The sequence below is a fragment of the Tursiops truncatus genome, chromosome 13 (genome assembly GCF_011762595.2).
Source record: "Tursiops truncatus isolate mTurTru1 chromosome 13, mTurTru1.mat.Y, whole genome shotgun sequence".
In the NCBI taxonomy this organism is placed as follows: domain Eukaryota; kingdom Metazoa; phylum Chordata; class Mammalia; order Artiodactyla; family Delphinidae; genus Tursiops; species Tursiops truncatus.
Window position 1 is genome coordinate 87551497 of NC_047046.1, and position 23901 is coordinate 87575397.

Below are 23901 nucleotides of genomic sequence, written 5' to 3' on the forward strand. Positions count from 1 at the left end.
TTCAGGATTATTTTATGCTTAATAGAGGTGAATTTGATACCTTTTCATCATTTTCTGAAGTATTTTAAGAAAAGTTATCCCACTAGAAACTTTATACTCTCTATTCAAATATGGTGGTTTGGATGTCCAGGAAGGAGAAGAGTTTGTGCTCCTGGAACCCTGAGCAGGGTTGGAGCAGGGTAGATTTAGATTAAAATCTTCGTTGCATAGATGAAGGTAGCCACATGGAAATACAATCAAGCTTTTAAGCCATTAGAATAGTCCATTAAACATTGGTATCCTTTCTAAATACTGAATTGAGCCATACGTCTTAGTTTTATATTAACGCGATCACTTAAAGGAGGAAAAAAGTGACTACTTAAGACAAGGGGGTGGGTCACATCCTAGTTAATTGACGTCTGAGAGCCTTTATCACTGAATCACCAAGTGGTGTATTGAGAATTACCCATAACATATGGCGATTCTTTTCTCAGCATGTAAAGCATTGACTGCTTCAGAATGTTAATGGTTTTATTTTGCCAGTAAGAGGGTCTAAACGGGGAGGATAATTTCCCTGAGGTTCTAGGAGTCATTGCACACTTATTCAAGCTCCTTCAGTATCTTCATATCAAATTTAAATTAGTATAGCTGACCTGTTTTAAGAAAACCCTTACAGATTAACAGTAGATATGCTATTGGTGTCTGGTAAATACAATCAGTATTGGCTCTGGATGTATAGAATTAATTCAAAAACTTTTGAAAAAGCATACGCAATATGTATCTTTTGTTTCATGCAGTTGCTGTGATTGGCTGATAAATATTTGTCAAAGAAAGAAAGAATTGAAAGCTCGTACAGTGTGGCTTGGATATCCGGAAAAGTGTGAAGAAAAACATCCCAGAAATTCTATAAAAAATCAGAAATACAATGTATTTACCTTTATACCTGGGGTAAGATTGTTAAATTCTTGAAAACGGGCTGCATATCAGAGATTGCTAACTTTGTTTTCATTTTTTTCCCTCATTAATTCTGTCGTATCCAAATCAGAGTCCTTTTGCTTTGGAACCATGGGTGTTTCAAATAATTGTTAAGTAATTCATATGCATTTGCAGTAGCCACATGATAAGGGTTCAACTCAAGAAAGTTTATAGTTTGATTATTGCCTTCAATTCTAGATAAACATCACATTGATATTATTGTAGAAATAATCAAGTAAAGCTAAATAAAATTATCAGAAAATAAGTCATAGATTTTGTTTGGCTGGGAATTTGTTTGGCGGGAAAAGTGGAATGTCTCTAATGTTTAAAGCCTGCCGAGGCTGTCACATGAAAGTAAAATGACTTTTTACACAAACATGACTCCATAACAAAGTATCTATAAGCATTTATAGATTTCTTTTCTATTTCACGTTGTAAATTTCAGGCCTTGTTGTATTGTTATGTCAGTCGTTACCTTTAATTAGGTATTATGCTAAATTTAAATTCTGAAGTTTAAATATTTACTACTTTTTTTTGTTGCCAGTGATATTTGTGGCTTAAATTATAAAACTGCGATTATATGTATTTAGATTAGTGGAATTATTTTTGCTTTTTGTGCATCATTCCCTATTTTAATAGACAGATTTATTTATCTTTCTGAAGGCAAAAGAAAGCTGGGACTGATTTATGTTTCCAGTATCAAAGTTTTTGATATGTTCTAGGTGTTAGCTCTTACGCTATTTTGCAAAAACCCCTCTAGATTATGTGAAATGAGGGCTGCTTTATCTTTCATGTTTTTATTTAAATAACCATGCTGACTTGATATTGGGCATTGATCAGCCCTCACCCCCCCCATCCGTCCAATAGTTGTCAGATGCTTGATGTCTAATATGCTCCTTTATTAAAACACACAAAACTAATGGCTTCATAATTAAAAGACTGATCTTTTGTTAGGACAATAAAGTGTAAACTCGCTTTCAGGCAGATAAATATTCTCATCTTTATTGAATGAAGCTACTGTTTTCTCCTTAGGTTTAAATTATTAAATACTCCCACGTTGGCTAAGTGTTGTACATTTTCCTAAAGCCCTCCAGAAGTTCACTCAGCAGACAATCACGTCTTGATTGCAGTGGTTTAAGGTGGATCGGGCAGCTTAGTTTTGATCCGAGTGAGTTCACTTGGCTACCAGGACGGCTGTCCAGAAGAGACCTGTTGATGTGCCTGTACAGCTGTTACCGTGGGAATGACTTTTTTCTTAGATTGTCTCTTAAATTAGTCTTTTCATCTAAAACGTAGTATTTCAGAAACATTTGCTAATTGCACAGCAGGAATGCTATGCCATTTTTAGCACGAACGGCAATTTCTGAATTGCTCCTAGATATAATCTATGCTAGCTGAGACTTGAAAGAAATCACTGAGGAAAAAGAGTTTTCTCTCCTACTAAGATTAATTTATGAAATGATTCAAAACATTTTTAGACCGCAGTTGAACATGATTATGAATATAAATGTGTCATTGATGTAACTGATGTTTTTAGTCATACACATAACTGTGTGATGATGTGTATAACTTCATTATATAAAAACTGTGGTTCCAGACTCTTTAGGTCAACAGTAAGTACTTAACGCATTGCTCTGCCCTTGTGAAAATTTCTGTGCCTTCCACGTTGTATTAGAAAATGGCATCCCAGGAGATTTTGATTTGCAGTTTGCAAGTCTGTAAGTTTCATTGTAATCGTAGTGTTGAAGGTCAGCTACCGTATATCAGCTATCATATAAAGAATATGCAGGTAGCTGTCTTCCTGAAAATTGGTCTGCAATTTACGTATTTTTATATTTTATCATTTCTTATACTTTGAGGGAAGTAAATACAGGAGATTAAAGTAGGTTTTTGTGTGTGTGAAGTCATACCTGTACATGGTTTGCTTGTTCCCTCGATCTTTGTAAAACTACCTAGATGTCCACATTCAGAAAGCGTGGCTGTCATGTTTTATTGTTTACCATTTCATAAATACAAGGTTAGCACCACTTTTCCATAAGATTTTCTGAGTTGATATGAAGAGATACATTTGTATATCTATATTAACTGACTTACTAACATTGGGAAGGTTTTGCTGTCTCATTTGGTGTGCGTGTAAAGATTTATAGAAGATGAGTGTGGGAACCTGGAAAATTGCATGCAAGAAAATAAGAAACTTTTAGAGGACACTTAACATAGTTGAAAGTTCTAATTGTCTTTTTTTTCAGTTTATTTTAAATATAATTTGGGGTAACCTTAGCTCTTTTTTGTGATTTAGTTATTGGAAAGCCATTGTCAAAATTAATGTATTGTGACTCAGGGCATGTTTTCACTGTTTGATGGAAATACAGTTAGATATTATGTTGATTTTAGTTATTTAATTAAGATATGAAAGATTTTCCTTGAAGAGATTATGTTAATGTTTTCTTTTTCTTTTTAGGTTTTATATGAACAATTCAAGTTTTTCTTGAATCTCTATTTTCTGGTAGTATCCTGCTCACAGTTTGTGCCAGCATTGAAAATAGGCTATCTCTACACCTACTGGGCTCCTCTGGTAAAAAGAAAAGATTTTTGAAATTAAGTGAAATTATTAAGTATTTAAAATATAGCTTTAAGAGTGGAGATGGTTAAAAGATAAATCAATCGTATTTTTAAAATGTGATATGTTGCTGTGTGTCACTGAACTTTTGTTACAAGGTTTCACAGGAGTGTGAGGGCAGCGTGCGGCGCTAGGTTGGCTGGAGAAGCTACAGAGCACCTTTGCTGGTGGGGCTGGGCATTCTGTCGGGCCCTAGGGTGGCAGCTGTGTGTCCCCAGCCCCGCTGCCCCGTACTGGAGGAGCTCTTGGGAGAGATGGGGCGGGCCTGTGCGAGTCTGCCCAGCGCCTCTGACATCCTGACGGGTGGGGAGCTTTTCCCTCTGCCTGATGGCGACAGTTCTGAAGCATGTCAGTGAAGTCTGACAGCCGCTGGTTGACAGCTTGGGGCGTGACATTTTTGGGAAGGCAAATGATGTTTGTCATTGAATATTTCCATCTCAAACATGCTATCTTGATAGTTTTATACTGTTTGCAGATAGTTTTCATTGCTTTTCAGTTTACAGAGGTAAGAGGTATGTCTCCTTCCTTCTTTTCACCTAGAAGCGGGTACTGCTCCCTTTGGTGTGCTCCCTCCTGGGCAGATCACCAGTGTGATCTGGGCAAGAAAACATGGCGAGTGAGATGATTCCTGTAGCGAGGGAGCAGGGCAGTGCTCAGGTTTCCCGCCCTCAGAACTGGAGATCGGAGCCCTGTGCTCTCCAGTTGATCTGTTCTGCTTCGTGCAGCCCTGCTGCCTCTGAGGCTGTGCTTTCAGGTGCAGCAGGAGGGCTGGAAGCGGGGGTAAGTTTAAGTCCCTCTCCGGTTCCTGTTCACGTAGACTTTAGGGTGGCGTGGGTCTGAGCAATGAAAGCAACTTATGTGTAATCTAGATACAAAATTACTGAATAAATGGATACCTTTTCCACTTGTTGTATTTGCCAGATCAACAGAGACATTGGTGCTGATGATGTGAAGCTGTGATTCTCATCCACTGTTGTGTAAACATAAATCTATACAGCCTTTTTTTGGAGGATAGTTTGGAAATATATATAAAATGCCTTATAAATGGATTCAGCGTTTCTATTTGAGGAATTTATCTTAAAGCAATAATGATCAGTCATAGAGGCTAAAGAATGTCTTTACTAATGTCTATTATTATTCTTTTTAAAAAATATTTATTTATTTGTTTATTTATTTATTTATTTATGGCTGAGTTGGGTCTTCGTTGCTGCGCGCGGGCTTTCTCTAGTTATGGCGAGCTGGGGCCACTCTTCCTTGCAGGTGCGCGGGCTTCTCATTGTGGTGGCTTCTCTTGTTGAAGAGCACAGGCTTTAGGCGTGTGGGCTCAGTAGTTGCGGCTCGCGGGCTCTAGAGCGCAGACTCAGTAGTTGCGGCGCAGGGGCTTAATTGCTCCGCGGCACGTGGGATCTTCTCCGACCAGGTCTCGGACCCATGTCCCCTGCATTGGCAGGCGGATTCTTAACCAGTGTGCCACCAGGGAAGCCCTATTATTCTTGATGACAAAATTATTTGAAAAGTCAAATGTCTAACTGGATTGTTTAACTGTGCTTTATGCCATGCATTGTTGGAATACTGTGCTACTGTGTACCTTTGAAAATGATGTTTAGAAAAAGTATTTAATAACACTGAAGGTGTACATATTAGAAAAATGGGGAAAAATGGGTTAAAATATGTATGGAATGAAATACACAATTCTTTGATCAGCCCCCACTGAGTTCGTTTGTGTCCAGCACTAGTGAAAGCAGTGTTGATTCAATTGTGAATAAGACAAACCCTGTCCTAATAGAGCTTATATTCTGGGGGAGAAAGACAATTTAAATGATCCGTCATGCCAGGAAGCCTGCCATGAAGCCGTGAAGCCGAAAATGTAAAGCAGGATATGGGGGTAGAGAATGACCGGGTTATTTTAATAGGGTGGCTAAGGAAGTCGCCTTTGTTGGGGTGGCATTTGACGACATCTGGATGATAGGAGGGAGTGAGTGGGCCGTGTGCAGAGCAGGTGTTGCAGGCAGAGGGCACAGTAGTTGCACAAGGTCTGGACGCCCTGGAGTGTGTGGACCTGCAACTCTGGTGGGAAGGGGGCCCGGAGGGGTGGTGGGCGCTCAGATTTCATCCTGAATAGGATAGGGGCGTGTGTCTGTGTGTTGCATATGTCACACGAGGGAGAACACTGAAGCTTACACCACAGTTTTAAAAGTTGATTTTCAAGCCACACAGCCATGGAGAGGGAACATAGGTGACTTTTCCTTCTTTCTTTTCTCTCACTTTTCTTCTCATTGGAGGTAACCTCTATTCTGAATTTGAGATTAAATTGCTGTGTATCTCTTAATAATTTTGCTACTTATGTTTGTATTTTTAAAACAAGATGCACTGTTGTGGCATGCTTTAAAAATTCTGTGTACCATTTGTCTTGCTCTAAGCATCCTTTTGTAACATGCTTTTTTGACTTTACATTGATTTATAAAATTGACCCATGTGGACACACATATCTAGTTCCTTCGTTTTTCACTTCTCTAAAATATTCCATTGTGTGAATGTATCACAATTGATTTGTCCATCCTCTTGGGAAAGGAGACTTTTAGGTTGTTTCTAATTGTTCTCAGTTACAGACTGCTGCACGATCAGTCGAATTGTGTGTTATTCCTTACACACTTGTGCCAGAAATTCTGTAGGCTGTATGTGCCCTCCTTAAAAGTGCTGTTTATTTTGTCCATTTTCTAATAAAGCAGTCTAGCATTACAGAAATTTTAGAACATAGAAAATATACTTGCTAATGCTGAAAACACAAACTTATTTATGGTTTTCATGTGTTTATTTCTAGCCCCTATTTTCTATTCCTAGCAGTATTTACCATTTAAATAGTATTTTCTACCTTGGGTTAAATTAATTTTAACTCAAACAATGAGTATCTGAGAACACAAATTCTTCTTAAAAATCTGAAGTAAAATATATTCATTTGTATCTTGCTTTTGTCTCTGGCCTTTTTAACTCTGATTTAACTAGCTTTTAACCAAAGAAAATGTTCTATTTTGATGGATTCTTTTCGAAGAATTCAGTGTTATCTGTTCACAGATTGACCTTGTTGGCCAGGCTTGGACTGAGTGCACAGCATACATGGGCCTCTCTAGTTTCTCTGTTCTCTAACGAGAGCTCATTTCCAGTTCTAGATTGGATTTTAGGTCCTTTAACTTGAATTCTCAGGTTTTTTGAAGTACTTTATCATTTTTTTTTGACATGAGAAATAAACTTTATTATATTTAGATAAATACCTCAGTACGAACCTCAGTATCCACATAAGGGGACCATTATTCTGCTGTGATTATGTGTTCGTGCTCCAGAGAGCAGAGAAAAGCCCCTCCCCTTCTTCGATTCGGGCGGGGCCTCGACACGCGGGCGGGCGCTCCCCTGCTCCGCTCTGCTGGCCGCCACACCCTCAGACCTGGGTTCCCACCCTTCCCTCTGCTCCTGGGTTTGGCAGCAGCCACAGGTGACGCCTCTTCTCAGAAAACACATAATGAAGGTTTGTTAGTATCTTTGCTTGCACTTTTTATCTGCATTTTAACCTTTGACTTGGCAAGAATCTCACAAAGTTGATGTGCGCATTGGGCTCACTTTTGAATCCACGAAGCTGACTTAGGGTATATTGGTTCTTTGATCCAAACTCACCTCACAACACCTTTTAAATTTTTGAAAATTTAGATACTATCTGTAGAAGATCTTTTTTATTAATCTGGGCAAAGTTAAAGAACCTTTAAACTAAATCTAAAATATACATGTGTATTTTTTTTTTTTTTTTCTTTACCAAGGGAAGTATTCTTGATTTCTTCCTAAGCCCTTGTTCTTTCTACGCCTGTGTATCTTACCCTGTCCCATCCCAGGGCCTAGAAGAGCAGGGATCTTCATATACACATTGAAGCTTTTGACATCTTTTCTCTGCTTGCACTCTAAGGTTCTATAAGTTGCCCAAAAGAGGAATCAGTTAGCATTTGCAGTTTTCTCCTAGCCAAAAACCTGCCAGTGAAGCATAAAAAATCTTAAAGCTGGTGATTATGAAGTCTTATGTCTGATGTCCACTCATTTTAAAGAAAACAAGTTAATGCAAACTTAATCCCTCTGCTCTCTATCTAAAATTAGGATGTTTCTGAAAACAGTGATAGCTTAATTAATAATCTTTCTATTTCAATTACTCCTGGCAGTGTTGTTTACTGGCTTCAGGTCTGAACTAATTTCTGTTATATTTTGTTATATAATAGGAAGAGTAAACTGAAAATAAGTGATTTCATTACATTGTATTAGAATGAATATTACCCTTCATACTGTTCAGATTTCAGAACACTTCTTCAAGGCAAAGCTGCTGTAATCAGAGTAACAAAATGGGTTGTAATGCTTCTATCAAAATTAATAAGGTGGAGTAGATCTATCCATACAAAAGGTTTTTAGAAAAAGAAAATATGGATTTTTAATCTGTACATCTTCCATATAAAATATCTTCCTGGTGCTCTGTTAGTACATAACTGGAAACCAGACAGGCTGTGTAGGTTGGAAATCAGTCCTGTGGGGGACTCTGATTTTCAGTCTGATTTTAAAATCCTTCCTTCTATCCACCCTTTCTTGTGAGTGTCTCTGTGAATTGGAGGTGTGGGCAAAGTATGAAAAGGAGAAAACAAAATCAATCATTTGGAATCCTGCCATCCAGAGACAACCACTGTTTACATGAACTTTGTGACCCTGACTGAGTTACTTTTTCTTTTTGTATTTCAGTTTCCTTATTTGTAAGTTAGAGCTAAAAGTACACGTCTTCTAAGGTTTTTGTGACATTTAAAAGGTAATTCATTTAAAATATGTAGGAGTGTCTGGCATATAATAATCCCTCAAAGGTAAACTGATGTGGTAACATAATAAAATCTTTTTTCTCTTTGCTAAATTATATATTGTTTTGACACTCACTCCATATGGTTCCTGGGTTATATGGAGAAATAGAAAAGAATCCCACTTTGTGATGTAAGATTTCATCACGGGCTGTGGACAGGCCATGCGAGATATTCTTGTCATCAGTGCTGATGCACCAGTGCTGTTGATTCTGGGGGACAGCATGTCACTGTGACCCTCTTGTGTGCAGTTTTGGTTTTTCTGGGTAGCAGTGCTGTAGCCGACATCTCTGACCTGGTTGGTGCTGAGGTCATGGGCAGGCCCAGCTGCTCCTGCAGGAGACTTGTGTATCCACATCTTCCCTAAACCACCCATCTGTTATGAGCCCAGACCTCTTCTGAGGTCTTAACCTCAGAAGATGTAAACTTGAAAGGTAGAGGCCCATTGGTTGTAACTCCAGTGGTCAAGAAGGAGATGGTGGCATCAGCTTGCCTTTCCTTTGATCTGTTTTATGTTCCTAGGCTGGTCACTGGGCGTCTTCTCAGAATATATGTGCTAGAGGTGGGCGTGACGGTGTGGGAGGGACCCCTCTTGGCTGTTTCTGGCCCTACCCGTCTATTATGTATCCAGAGGAACCTTAGACTTGGAATGAGGCCTGGAGCAGCTTAGAGCTGTCAGTAGTCCTTGCCTGTGACCGGGACTCTGCTTCCTCTTAGGGGTGTTGAACTCGTCTTTAGAAGTTGGGACCTGCCCCTCTTTGGCGCGTCTTCTCTGATGATATCACATCAGAAGGGGCAGCTTGCGCTCACTCCTGGGGTTCTTAGGGGCACTGGGAACTAGCACAGCTGTTGTGGTTTATAAACTTAATAGATTCAGAGGTAAATTTTGCTGTCTTTAAGCTGTAGGTTTAAAGGGTAAAAATTAGATTCATCTGGAGAGTTTAAATACCGTTTGCATGTCGGGGTGGGGGAGGGGGTCAGTTCCCTGGAGATTAGAGGTAAAGGTACATATTTCAGGTAGGGCCTGAGCACATCTGTGTTGCAAACGGTTGTCTGAGTGATTCTGATATGCCTGTCTGATAGAAAGCACTTCTTTAAAAATACTGTCTTCATTGTATAAATGAAGCATTCCTGACACTCACTCTCCTCTTGTCTCTCAAGGTGAGTCAGTCACAGGTAGAGTTTTAAGGAATTACTTCCACACCGTCACATGAGTCTGTAACCGTAAATATTCTCCTACACGAGAGTGGCTGCATAGAACTGTATTTTTTGGATTCATAGATGCATATTTTTCATGTTACTGAAATTGTGACTTATAAACGGTTTATGTATTTAAAGTGATATTGTCTTCCCACCAGGACTGTTACTAAATTAATAATGATGTATCTTTTTTTTCAAAATAAATCTATCTATCTATTTATTTATTTATTTTTGGCTGTGTTGGGTCTTTGTTACCGCGCACGGGCTTTCTGTACTTGTGGTGAGCAGGGTCTAGTCTTTGTTGCGGCGCGCGGGCTTCTCCTTGCAGTGGCTTCTCTTGTTGCGGAGCACAGGCTCTAGGCACGGGGGCTTCAGTAGTTGTGGCACGCGAGCTCAGTACTTGTGGCACATGGACTTAGTCGCTCCATGGCATGTGGGATCTTCCTGGACCAGGGCTTGAACCTGTGTCCCCTGCATTAGCAGTGAGATTCTTAACCACTGTGCCACCAGGGAAGTCCCAATAATGATGTATCTTAAAATCAACAGCATCTTTGAATTAGGGAAATAAAATATTTCATCATATAGAGTATCATAAATTTCTTATTTGGACTTTCAGGTTTCCATTTTTTTCATATTCAGTGCTGGGATCCTTGGTTTTATTTTATTTTTTTCTTTAGGCTAAGTTTCTAGAAGTGAAGCTGCTTGGTTAATATGTGTATAAATTTTAAGGCTTTTGATAATACTAAATTTCTTAAAGCTAATGTTTTTGATATTTGATGCTTTTATTTTATTTTATTTTTGTCTTACCTTTGCTAACCCTAGCTCTAATAAAATGATGAATTTGCATTCAAGATAAGAGTACTTCTCTGCCCCCAACTAATAGTTTCTTTGACGACCACTTTATTTCATCACTGCTTTGTCATGACAAGTCACCAGCTTTGGAGAGGCTGGCCATTTGTCCCTAGAGCACATACTTCCCTCTAGTATGGAGATTCTTGGTCATAATGTAGAAATCTCTCTTGTTCTTAAAATTTTGTACTTTGCACAGCTAACATACTTTTAATGGTAAAAGACTGGATGCTTCCCCCTAAGGTCAGCAGCAAGACAAAGATGGCTACTCCCACTGTTTCCATTCAACATTTTATTGAAGGTAAAATGAATAGTGCAGTTAGGCAAGAAAAAGAAATAGGAGGCATCTAGATAGAAAAGAAGAAAAGCTATCTGTCTCTATTCGCAGATGGCATGATCTTGTATATAGGAAAATCTAAGGAATCCATGCACACACAAAAATATTGGGACAAGTTAGTGAGCTGTAGGGTACAAGATAAATATACAAAAATCATTTGTATTTCTACACACTAGCAATGATCATCTGAAAATGGAATTAGGATAACAATTCTGTTTATAACAGCATCAAAAAGGAAAAAAAGGAATAGATTTAGCTAAAGTGCATATCAAAAACTATAAAACATTTTTGAAAAAAATTAAGATATAAGTAAATGGAAAGTCGTCTCATGTTCAAGAATTGAAAGACTTAGTATTACAATGACAGGACTCTCCAAACTGATCTACAGATTCAGCGCAACCCGAATCAAAATCCCATTTGGCTTCTTTTGCAGGCATTGACAAGCTGATGCTAAAATTCATGCAACAACGGAAGGGTCCCAGGGTAGCCAAAACAACCTAGAAAAGTAGATCAAAGTCGTAGGACTCATACTTCCCCATTTTGAAACTTCTTACAGAGCTGTAGTAATCAAGAGAATGTGGTACTGGCAGAAGGATAGGTATGTAGATCAGAGGATACAATAAACATTTATGACAAATGGATTTTCAACAAGGTACCAAGACGGTTCAATGGAGGAAGAGTAGTCTCCAACAGATGGTGCTGGGACGTTTGGACAGCATGTGGGAGGGAATGAAGTTGGACCCCTACCATAGCATACACAAACCGTCACTTAAAATGGATCATAGACCTAAATGAAGCTGAAACTGTAGGACTCCTAGAAGAAAGCATGGAAGTAAATCTTTGTGATCTTGGACACTAAGAGCCCAAGTGACAAGAGAAAAAACTTGAGTAAGTTGGACTTCTTCAAAACTAAAAACTTTTGTGCATCAGAGGACAGCATCAAGAAAGTACAACGATAACCCAGAGTGGGAGAAAGTGTTTGTAACATCGTATTTGTAGGTCACATATTTGACAAGCACTTGTATGCAGAATGATGTAAAGGGCTCTTCCAGCTTAACAACTAAAAGATAAGTTGACCCAGTTATAAAGTGGGTGTAGGATCTGAATTAACATTTCTCCAAAGAAGATATACACATGGGCAATAAACACATGAAAATTGGTGTCATCGCTTTAGAAAACAGTTTGGCTGTTGTCAGGAAGCTAAACGTCGAGGTTACCGAATCACCCGTAATAGGCAAATCCACAGAGACGGAAGGTAGATTAGTGGTTTCCAGCGCGGGGACCGGAGGGGGAATGGGGGCTGGTTGCTCTTGGGGTTTCTTTTGGGGGTGATTAAATAAATAAATAATATGCTCTAGATGGTGGTGATAGAGGCACAGCTCTGTAAATAAACTAGACAAGTGACGTGCGTGCTTTAAAAGCATTTTAAGGTGTGTGAATTACTCTCAACAAAACTGTTACTAAAAGAAAAATGTGTGTTAAAGGTCCTGCTACGTGAGGGTCGCCCTGCCCATCGTCAGCTGTCCTCAGGCGGTGATGGCCAATCCCTGGCACGTGCCGTGCCTGCCTTCCTCTCTGTGGGTGGGGCCCACCAGCAACTGCTGTTCACGGCTTCTCTTTATGATTCCAAGAGTAGCTTTGGAATACTTCTTAAAATAGTGCTTTTAGCAGCCACTGGAAAGACACTGGCAAAGACCGGATGGGAGGCGTCATGCTGTTGCAGGAGACTGCTGATAGTGTCCTGGCGTTGGAGGATAAAGGCGGCACTGAGTGGGCCACGAGGCTAGAGGTCTGTCCTTAAGGCTGTGCTTTAGCGAAGGAGCGTAAACAGCGGGGACTGTTGAGGTTTCAGGCAGTGAATTGCTGGGGCCCATCCCTGGAGAAGGATTTTGCCACATATTTGTCAAATTTATATTGCAGAAGATACTTTGGGAACTGTGTGGAGGGATGACTTTGAGGGGAGTGAGGCTGGAGGGCGGGAGGCTGGCCCAGTAGTGATGGTGGCCGTGAGAACCAAGGGGGCCTGGGCCAGGCTCCCACATCACCGCTGAGAGTGGTCTAGGCCTCAGGCGTGCTGGGAAGCACAGTCAGCGGGTGGTGATCTGTGATGACACTGAGAGTCAGAGAGCAGTAGTGATGCTGCTTACTGGTGGTGCCTGTACCATGAACGTCAAGACTGAAGGCTACTGAGTGAGTGGAGAACTGGGCCGTGTGCACTGAGCCTGGAGCCTCACACCAGCCTTCAGGCACAACTGCTTAAAGGGGACTGCACTTCTGAACACAAGAAACATTCTCCAGAGGCCTACTTACTTTAGCCTATTGGTTAGACAGAAAAAAACCTATGTAGAGCTGATTCACTTTGCTGTACGGTAGAAACTAATACGACATTATAAATCAACTGTATTCCAATAAAAATTAATTAAAAATATATAAAACAATAAAAGCGGGATGGTGGACTTCCCTGGTGGCGCAGCGGTTAAGAATCCGCCTGCCAATGCAGGGGACACGGGTTCGAGCCCTTGTCCGGGAAGATGCCACATGCCATGGAGCAACTAAGCCCGTGCACCACAACTACTGAGCCTGCACTCTAGAGCCCACGAGCCACAACTGCTGAGCCCGCATGCCACAACTACTGAAGCCCGCACACCTAGAGCCCATGCTCTGCAACAAGAGAGGCCACTGCAATGAGAAGCCTGCGCATCACAATGAAGAGTAGCCCCTGCTCGCTGCAACTAGAGAAAGCCCGCGCAGCAACGAAGACCCAACGCAGCCATAAGTAAATAAATTAGTTAATTAAATTAAAAATAAATAAATAAAAGCAGGGATGGCAAACCATGGGCCAAATCTGGACCTCCCTCTGTTTTGTACAGCCTGAAAGCTAAGAGTGGTTTTTAAACGTTCAATGTTTGAAAAGCATCAAAAGCAGAATAATATGCTATGACATATAAAAATTATATAAAATTTAAATTTCCGTGTCAATAAACAAAGGTGTTCTTTTAATTCAAAAAAACCAAAAACAATAAACCTGGAATAAGAGATTATTGTACTTTCAGTGGAAGTTCATCCAGTGTTGTGTAATTTACATGGTACGCTGGAGCATGTTTGTCATTAAAATGAAGCCTACTGAAGAGGTCTCTCTTTAATCATAGGGAACTTGACTTGAAGAATATTCTTGTATTGTGTGTCAGAAAATACATATGTAGCCTTTAAAAAAGATGGACGTTAGCCATGTGTTAGTAACGGATTTCACAATCGATTACAAGCATACAGAAGTTTTATTTCGATAGCATCAAACTCATCTGTTCAGGTTTTTGCTTAACAAAATGAGAGAAAAAGAGCACTATGGCCATACCTGTGCTCTCCAATGCATTTGCATGGTAATGCATGCTGTAAGGGAGTTGATGTGTAAGTGTCATATATGGGAATTGTTTTGTGTTCCTAAATGCTTTTATTCTATCAGAAAGATTTAAGTGCACGTATTGTAAGATTTTTATGTCAGTCTTTGTTAATGTGATATTTGAATGCCTGAGTGTTCTAAATATAATTCATGGGTTTATTGAAGATTAATTTCTTTTTCTTTGGGTTATTAAATATTTTCTGATGTTTAGCTTGAAGTATATATTAAGGTGTGAATTTTTTAAGTTTTCTGGGGTATAGTAATTGTAAATCTTTCACGATGCATTACTATGTTCCTTTTGTAGTGTTTGTTATTTTTTGTCTTTTTTTTTCATTTATTGTATATTTTACAACTAATATAAATTGAACGAAAAAAAGTAAAGCTAAACAGTAAAAGAATTTTCCCTTTTTGTTGAAGTCCAGTTTTCTCAAATACTTTATTTTGTTTAAAGGGGTTTGTCTTGGCTGTTACTATCATGAGGGAAGCAATTGATGAATTTCGGCGTTTTCAGCGAGACAAGGAAGTGAATTCACAACTATACAGCAAGCTTACAGTAAGAGGTGAGCAAGATACTTTTAATTCAGTTTATCATTGTTTAATATAATCATCATTTTAGAATTAACATAAATGTAAGAAAACGTCTTAATTTAGTTACTGAAAATAGTATTATGCGATTGTGTGTCGTCTAATTTTCTTATAATACTATAATGCATATAATTTCAGGGTAGCTTTTTATTCATTCTCTAGATGCTTGGATGTATGTGTTTATGAATATTAATATATACACAAACCCTTAAATACATGCATGCACACATACATATACATAAATATTAATAGTTTTAGAGTGCGCTGTTACAGTTTGTATATAATGCACGTGTCCTAGAGACACGTGAAGCTCAACTGGTGTGTACGCATTGTCTGTGAAGGGTAGTTATCACTTCCTCTAAGGTCTCTCTTTGCTTTATATTTTAAACACAGTCATTAAGGTCAGACATCTGGTATCTTGGCCTTGAACTATACTTAAGGAAGAGGGCTTTGAGCAGCTGAAACAAATGTCATGGTCCAAAGTGGTAACTGATGTGCGCCGATCCCCCTGCAACGTTCATTTAAGGCTTTAACCCTCGCCCAGTTTATGTTCTTGAGAGTTGTTTATTTGGTTTTTCAGTCCATTGTAGAAAAGAAGCAATGTATTAGGGAGAGAGTGGGTGAAGGTATTACAGGTAAGCGTGATGACAGTAGAAAGTGACAGTGAAAAACTAAATGGATATTCATAATGACTCAGAGCCTGTTTAAAAATGGAGAAGTTTAGAGTGGAGTTTATGTCTTCTGTTTATACATGGACATTTGTACAATGAATTATTATTATTTTTTAATTGTCCAAAAAGTGTTTTTATGCTTTATTGGAGTATTTTTCACATAACATAAAATTCATCCATTTAAAATATACAGTTCAATAGTTTTGGGTATAGTCACAGAGTTATGAAACCGTCACCACCATCTAATTTCAGAACGTTTTTAACATTCTAGAAAGAAGCTCTATTAGAATATCTATTAGCAGGCATTTCCCATTCTTGCCGCTTCCCTATCCCACTCCAGCCCCAGGCAACTACTGATCTACTTTCTATCTCTATGGATTTGCCTGTTCTAAACATTTCATATAAATGGAGTCAGGGAGTGTGTGGCCTGTTGTCACTGTTTCCTGACACTTGGCATCATGTTTTAAAGGTGCATTCATGTTGCAGCACATACCAGTACTTAGCGTCTTGTTGCCAGGCGATATTCTACTGTATGATATATCATATGGATGGACATTTGGGTTGTTTCCACTTTTAGGCCATTATAAATGATGCTGCTGTGAACATTTGTGTACAAGTTTTGTGTGAACATTGTTTTTATTTCTTTTGTATATATACCTAGGCGTGAAATTACTGGACTGCACGGTAATTCCATGTTTTTGAGGAATTGCCAAACTATTTTCGTAATTGGCTGCACCGTTTTACGTTTCCACCAGCAATGTGAGAGGGTTCCAGTTTCTCCACATCTTCAACAACACTTGTAGCCACCCTAGTGGGTGTGAAGTGGTATCTCACTGTGGCTTTGGTTTGCATTTCCCTAATGACTAATGATGTTAAATGTCTTTTCATGTGCTTTCTGGCCATTAGTATATCTTCTCTGGAGAAATGTTTATTCACATTCTTTGCCTGCTTTTAAACTGAGTTATCTGTTTTAATTGTTGAGCTGTAGGAGTTCTTTCTATATTCTGGATTTAAGTCCCATGTTAGATACATGTGATTTGGAACTGTATTGTCTCATTCTATGGGTTGTATTTTTTCTTTCTTGATGGTGTCCCCTGATACACAAAAGTTTTTAATTTTCATGAGTCCGAGTTCATCTGTTTTTTTCTTTTTGTCGCTTATGTTTTGGGGTTGTATCTAAGGAACAGTTTGCCAACCCAAAGTTACAACGATTTACTTCTGTATTTTCTTCTAGGGGTTTTATAGTTTTAGCTCTTACATTCAGGTCTGTGACCCATTTTCATTTTGTATTTTGTATGTGATGTGGCTTCTCATCCTTTTGCTTGTGAACACCAAGTTGCCCCAGTATCATTTGTTGAAAAGACTCTTCTTTCTCAATTGAATTGAAAAATTAATTATTAAAAAGCTTTAATGCACAAAGTATTGGCATGGTAGAGGAAAGGTGTGTTGTAGAAAATAAGGTAAGCTTTAGCTTTGGGGAAAAGAGTCCTCAGAATGGCCAGGTAAATTAGGTGTAACTTTGGTTTGTCTATTTTGGAATACAGTATAGGTCCTGGCTTATGTTTTAAATTGTTTTGTATTGTGGAATTTGGGCTGAGCAGAGATTTGTTTCTGGGCACTAATTGTATCATTCACAAATAAACGGTGCGGTGATGTCAGCAAAAATGACAGAGTACGCAGCTCCACAAATCAAGCAGAACGTGGCAGAGCTAACTTCGTCAAAACTCTGGAAACAGTCAAACTTTACAGCATCCAGGTGATTGTTGCATCCAGGAAAAGGCCTCCTAAAAATCTTAGGAAAGCCTTTTAATATTTTCACCTGCCTTTGCTCCACCCACTCCATGTCATGGCAGCCGCCGGGAAGACAAGCAGCAGCCATGTTCCCAGTCTGGGCTCTGGACCCGGCCCTGGAGGGCACAGAGCAGGACGAGCTTGCAAAGCTTTGTGTCTGTCTGTCTAACCTGTCTGGGGGCTACTTGAAGGACTGACCCAGTTCACTCGCCTGTCTTTCACCTAACTTGGAGTTCAGGGCAGGAAGGCTGAAAAGCTGCAGGCGTTTCTCCTTGTGTCAGACTCGGGTACAGCCGGAGTCGCCGGGCAAAGATTAGTTGGGGTTCACACACGAGAGTGTCACTTCCAGGCAGGAAAAGATGCGAGAGAATCCAAAGTGCCCCTGTTTGCTCGGGGAATTTTGAAAGCTACATTCAAGGCCAGAGCTGGATGCAAGCTCAGAAAAGGCCTGAGGAGGTCTTTTGCTTCTGACCAGTTTCTAGGCTCAGGACAGGCGGAAGTGAAGGCTGAGGCAGAGCTGTAAACAGCCGGACTAAGCGACAGGGTGCCCAGCACAGAGCCACGGTCTGCAAAGGCGGAAGAGGCTGTTCTTCCTTTCTGTCGTCTTCCCTCCCTCCTTCCCTCCCCCCTCTTTGTCACCGTATGTGACAAAGAATACACGCTTCACAAAAATAGTTTAGAAAAGTCACTAAATATACATGGCTGTAGCGTATACCAAGCAGCAAGACAAATCCAGAGGGGGGCTCATTTCCTGGGCTACCAGATTATAATACTCAAAATGTCTAGTTTCCCACAGACAATTACAAAGCGCGCAAAGAAAGTGTAGCCCATTCACAGAAGAAATTAACAAAACCTTTCTCTGAGGAAGCCCAGACATTGAACTTACTAGACAAACACGACGTCATCCGCCTCAGATATGCTCAGGAAACTAAGGCAAACAATGGACAAATTGCTAAAAGATACCAGAATGAGATGTTAACAAATGGAGAATATCAGTAAAGGTATGTAAGTTTTAAAAAAAGAAGCAAGAAATTCTGGTGCTGAAAAGTACAATAGATGAAGAGAGAAACTCACTAGAGAGTTTCAGTAGCAGATTTGAGCTGGCAGAAGAAAGAATCAGTGAACTTGAACCTAGATCACTTGAAATTATCCAGTCTGAGGAGCAAGAAGTAGAATGAAGAAAAATAAACAGCTCCTAGGAGACTTGTGGGATAGCATCAGGTGTACCAAGGTACACGTGATGGGCATCTCAGAAGGAGAGGAGAGAGAGAGCACAGAGAGAATACTTGAAAGGATAATGGCCATTAACTCCCCGAATTTGAGAAAAGACGCAAATCTACACATTCAGGAAGTGCACTGAACCCCAGAAGGATAAATGCAGAGATCCACACTAAGACACATTACCATCAGACAGTTGAAACCCCAGGACCAAGAGCACACCCTGCAAACGGCAAGAGAGGCGGCTTAGCACATGCAGGGGGTCCCCGGTGAGGTGAGGAGCCATCTGCAGACTTCTCATCAGAAACCTTAGAGGCCAGGGGGAAGTGGGGTGATGTTTTTAAAATTGGGAAAGGAGAAACCATCAACAGAAAATTCTATGCTAGTAAAACTGTCACTCAAAAATGAAGGCGAAATTAAGATATTCCCAGATAAATTTAGAATTAAAAATAGGGACTCAAACACAAATACACATATACCCATGTTATCACTGCACTGTATACAATTGCCAAAAGGTGGTGATGACGGTCCAGATGTCCATCAGTGGGTGGATGGATAAACAAATTATGGTCTCTTCATACATTGGGATATTGGGATATTATTTAGCTGTAACAATTACTGAAATGCTGATACATGATAGAATGTGAATGAACCCTGAAAATACTATGCTTTGTAAGAGAAGCCAGACACTGAAGGTCATATATTGTATGATGTCATTCTTTTGAAATATGCAGAAGAGGTAAGTTAATAGATGAAGAACGCAGATTGTGGTTGCCGTGGCCTGGGGGAGTAGGGAACGGCAGCTGCTTAATGGGTATGAGGTTCTTTTGTGGTGATGAACGCGTTTTGGAACTTGATAGAGTTGGTTGCACAATACTGTGAATGTACTAAGTGCCGCGAATCATTTACCTTAAAGTGGCTGACTTTATGTCATTTTCACCTAAAATAGTATAAAATGATGAGGAAGACAGACTGGTGTATGTCTTTTACAATTCTGTAATATTTGAATTCAAAATACTCTAAAAACAATTTCAGTGGTTTCATTTCAAATGCAAGTGAAAATTCACGTTTTTTAAAAAAATCGGTCCTCATTGCCTGTGATCTGAGAAATGGACATTTCCCATGTAGATAGATGTCGGTAGCGACAGCTGCTCTTTTGGACTTCCGTGTGTGTCAGAGCACTTTCCCTGTGCTCATTCACATAACCACCGCCCAGGGGTGGCTGGTGTGGTCTCCAGTGACAATGAGAAGCCTGCAACTCATGCTGAATAATTTGCCCAAAGTTGCCATCCTTCTTGGCAGAGTTCGTATTTGAACCTGGACCCTCTGACCTCAAATTCAGTGTTCTTTCAGCTGTGGCACATTGCTTTGTGGCTGGTTATTCTGATGTAAATGACCGATAAGTAAAACTTAGTATATAGAAAGTGCATGTGTATGCTTATTATTGAGTATAGTTTAAAATTTATTTTTGGAATGGCATTGATTTCTTTCTGTGATTTATTGTAGTTTGTTGTATCATTTTACAGCATGTGAACTTTTTATATTTAGAGTTCTGAAGCACATTCTTGTAGAAATACATTGAGAAAATGTTCTGTGTTTTTATTTTTTTCTTTTGAAAAGGAAAGCCACTTCCACTGTTAAATATGCTAACGACTTGAAGGTGCTGTGTTTGGAAGCAGAGAATATTTTAACTCTGGCATATGACCTTAGTGAGCACCGAATGATTTTTAGTTTGCCCTTTATTTCATTGCCTGATAAGCTGCTTTTCTTGCATGGGAATTTTCCATACCTGTTGCTGCTAGCTTCCTTCCTTTCTCTTTATGACTACTTCTGCTATTCATTGTCTCCTAGTGAACAGCACCAGAGGCAGAGGCAAGGAAGAGAAAATAACGTAGATTTTCCTACTTCTGGGCAGCTTTTGCGAAGAGTTGGAATTGTGTGGCCATTCTACTTTTGGCTTCTTGGAAACAATGCTGTTTTTTTCCCTTGTTGCTAGGGAGTCATGTATAGATTGTGTACCTTGTTTGTAATCATCCAGATGGCTAGTTCACAATTCATTTCCACAGATATTTACTAAGTACCCACTATGTGTTGGGTACCGTGATAACTTGATGAGATTCAAATATGGATAAGTCCTGAACTAAGCTTTTTAAAGAGCTCATGCAGTCAGTATTCTAGCAGATAGGATCAATTCAGAAGTCTTCGTTTATTTGTGTTTTCATCAGCCGCCGGATCTCAGCAGGGCTAAGTTATGTCAACCACTATTAGTGTATTTCCCAAATTTAAACCTAAAGCTAACATGGAACTTGATATTTAGAAATGAAACTTGAATTAATTTTGTGCTGCTGGGTGCTTCATACAGCTCGTGATGATTGTTTTCCAGTATATCTTAGTTATTTCTTTTTTAATAAATTTATTTATTTTTATTTATTTATTTTTGGCTGCATTGGGTCTTCATTGCTGCACGCGGGCTTTCTCTAGTTGCGGTGGGCGAGCGGGGACTTCTCATTGCGGTGGCTTCTCTTGTTGTGGAGCACGGGCTCTAGGCTCGCAGGCTTCAGTAGTGGCTCGTGGGCTCTAGAGCGCAGGCTCAGTAGTTGTGGTGCACGGGCTTATTTGCTCCGCGGCATGTGGGATCTTCCTGGACCAGGGATCGAACCTGTGTTCCCTGCATTGGCAGGCGGATTCTTAACCAGTGCACCACCAGGGAAGTCCTTTAGTTATTTCTTTTACTAGTTCTGGCGTTTTGTCGTTTAACATGTTTTCAAGTATTCAAACATAGGAGAGAGAGAAAAATGTCTGTGACTTGAGCCTTATGTAAAGTACTTGTGTTTGCGTATTCGTGTGTGTGTGTGTGTGTGTGTTTGAGAGAATGTGAGAGAGAACATTTGCATTTACATGTCTCTTGTGGTCCAGTTTCCTTGCCAAAAAGGAAGCTTATCTGTGCAGAGTATAGAAATTCTTTATTCCTGTGTATTTTAGCATCTTTGATTCATATTATCAACACTGTGTTGTCCCACACTTGTTAACATTCTTACTCTGTTTTTTTTACGTTAAAAAGATTTTTATGGAATGTCGAATGAAATTTTGTCATCTTTTAGTGAAATTGACTCCATTTGTCAGTAATCATCATTCCTTGAAAATCAAGAGATTTTAAAATCCCTCGTTAGTGCCTTTTACATATTGTCTATGCAATATGTCGCTTTCACTAAGTCATCTTTCTTGTCTGTGATCTGAGCAGCATTTTAAAATACCCTCTTCCAATGCTCATTCCAGAATATTCAGCATACACTATTGCATTTTTACTCTAAGTAACATTTATCAATCCATTACTATATGTCAGGCACAAACACTTTACATACACTCCCTCATTTGTTTGGTTCTCTGTGGCTGTATCATGGTGGACACGTATCCTCAGGACTGGATAGATAGGCAAGAGTGGATGTACATACTCATTATCTGCATAACTGGTATTTTTTCTTAGGTCACCCTAGGAGGACCTGTATGAATTCATTTCTTCATGATATTAAGCATTTAACATTTTTTATTGCATTGTTTGGAGATTAGGGCCTGGAACCCATGAAACATAACTTTAAAAAATACTTGCTTGCACAGGGTACCTTCTCACACAGACGGGCGTTTCGTATATGTCTGGATGCTGGTAGCATCTTCTGCTTCCCTCTAGTGACTGGCATCAGTAGTTACCTTTAATGATTGCTGGTTACCTTTAATGACTGAACTCCCAGCCACACGTTTTTTTAAATTTCCAGTTTGGTGAAAAATGCTCTCATTGTGTTTTCTTGCTATTTATCTTTTAGCACTTCACTGTTTGTTTCTTATCCTTTATGGAAGTTTATTCCGCCGTTGTTCCTATGTTCATCTTTATCTTATAATTTCCCTACTAAGATAAATTTATCACATGTGGGAAATACTTTTATCTTGTTTGATTAATTTTTTCATTTTTTTTAAGATGTAGATAAATTTATATTTTTCATGTAGGCATATCTTCTGATCCTTTTCTTTTGTGGTTTTTACCTCCATCATAGGAAGTCCATTCAATACCAATATATTATAAGTGACTATTTTATTTCTTTTAATTAAAAAAATATTTATTTTATTTATTTAGTTATGGCTGTGTTGGGTCTTCGTTGCTGTGCGCAGACTTTCTCTAGTTGTGGCGAGCGGGGGCTACTCTTCGTTACAGTGCGTGGGCTTCTCATTGCGGTGGCTTCTCTCATTGTGGAGCTCGGGTTCTAGGCGCACGGGCTTCAGTAGTTGCGGCACGTGGGCTCAGTAGTTGTGGCTCGTGGGCTCTGGGGCACAGGGTCACTAGTTGTGGCGCATGGGCTTAGTTGCTCTGTGGCATGTGGGATCTTCCCGGACCAGGGATTGAACCCGTGTCCCCTGCATTGGCAGGCGGATTCTCAACCACTGCACCACCAGGGAAGCCCCTAAGTGACTATTTTAATTTCCTTACAGTATTTCTGTGTTTTCATTTTTTGTACTTGAATTTATTTATTTATTTATTATTATTATTATTTTTTGCGGTATATGGGCCTCTCACTGTTGCGGCCTCTCCCGTTGTGGAGCACAGGCTCCGGACACGCAGGCTCAGTGGCCATGGCTCACGGGCCCAGCCACTCCGCGGCATGTGGGATCTTCCCGGACCGGGGCACGAACCCGTGTCCCCTTCATCGGCAGGTGGACTCTCCACCACTGCGCCACCAGGGAAGCCCTGTACTTGAATTTTTACCCCATTTGCAGTTTTACGTGTAAAAGTATGTATTGTATGGAGAAGGGATCTGACTTTTTTTTTCTCAAATGGTCAGTTAGTTACTTTAAAACCAGTTATTCAAGTTACTAACTTCTCTCAGATCTTTGAGAAATATGTTAGATTTGTTTTGGTCCTTTCCTCTAGTTTCTGTGCTCTTCCACTGATTCATCCAAATTTCCATGCCAGTCTCATACCAGTTTTAAATGTTCCTTTACAGTACATTCTGGTATCTTGGGAAACCTCTCCGTTCCTCCCTCCTCCCCTCCCTCCACCAGTTATTTTCATTTTTTTCTTGTGTTCTCTGAGAAGCATGAAACGCTCTAAATATAAGAGTCCTGGGGAACTTTCTGTCTGCTCGTGACTTAGGCCAGTGGCCCCTGGCCCTCCAGCAGCCTCACAGCTGTCTTGCCACCTCCATCTGTGGATTTCTTCACTGTCTCCAAGTCTCCACACTTAGGTGGATTGAGAAGTAAACCACTGTCATGTGGGTTATGTAAACGTTAGAGGAAAAGAGAGACCAGGGACTGTCTTGACCTGGGTTTGCTCACATCTCTCTCCATAGTAACATGACCGTACACACTCAGGTAGGACACTTGGGGTTTGTCCATGGGGTGAGTCCATGGTAGAGGGAGACTGCTTT

General features: G+C 39.9%; 1 protein-coding gene across 15 annotated transcripts in view; it reads left to right on the top strand.

Moving 5' to 3' along the window:
* Positions 1–23901, top strand: part of ATP9B (ATPase phospholipid transporting 9B (putative)) — a 216509-nt gene that overhangs the window by 22019 nt on the left and 170589 nt on the right. For 13 of the 15 annotated variants that reach the window (XR_012325486.1, XR_012325487.1, XR_012325488.1 and 10 more), the window contains exons 3-5: positions 777–927; positions 3413–3526; positions 14674–14782. Coding sequence is in view for 10 of the 15 variants with exons in the window: in XM_033837856.2 (XP_033693747.1) it covers positions 777–927; positions 3413–3526; positions 14674–14782 (374 nt within the window). In the remaining 5 variants the exon portion in view is untranslated. The remainder of the gene's footprint in view (positions 1–776; positions 928–3412; positions 3527–14673; positions 14783–23901) is intronic. The other 2 variants (XM_033837858.2, XM_033837866.2) reach the window with 2 other exon arrangements.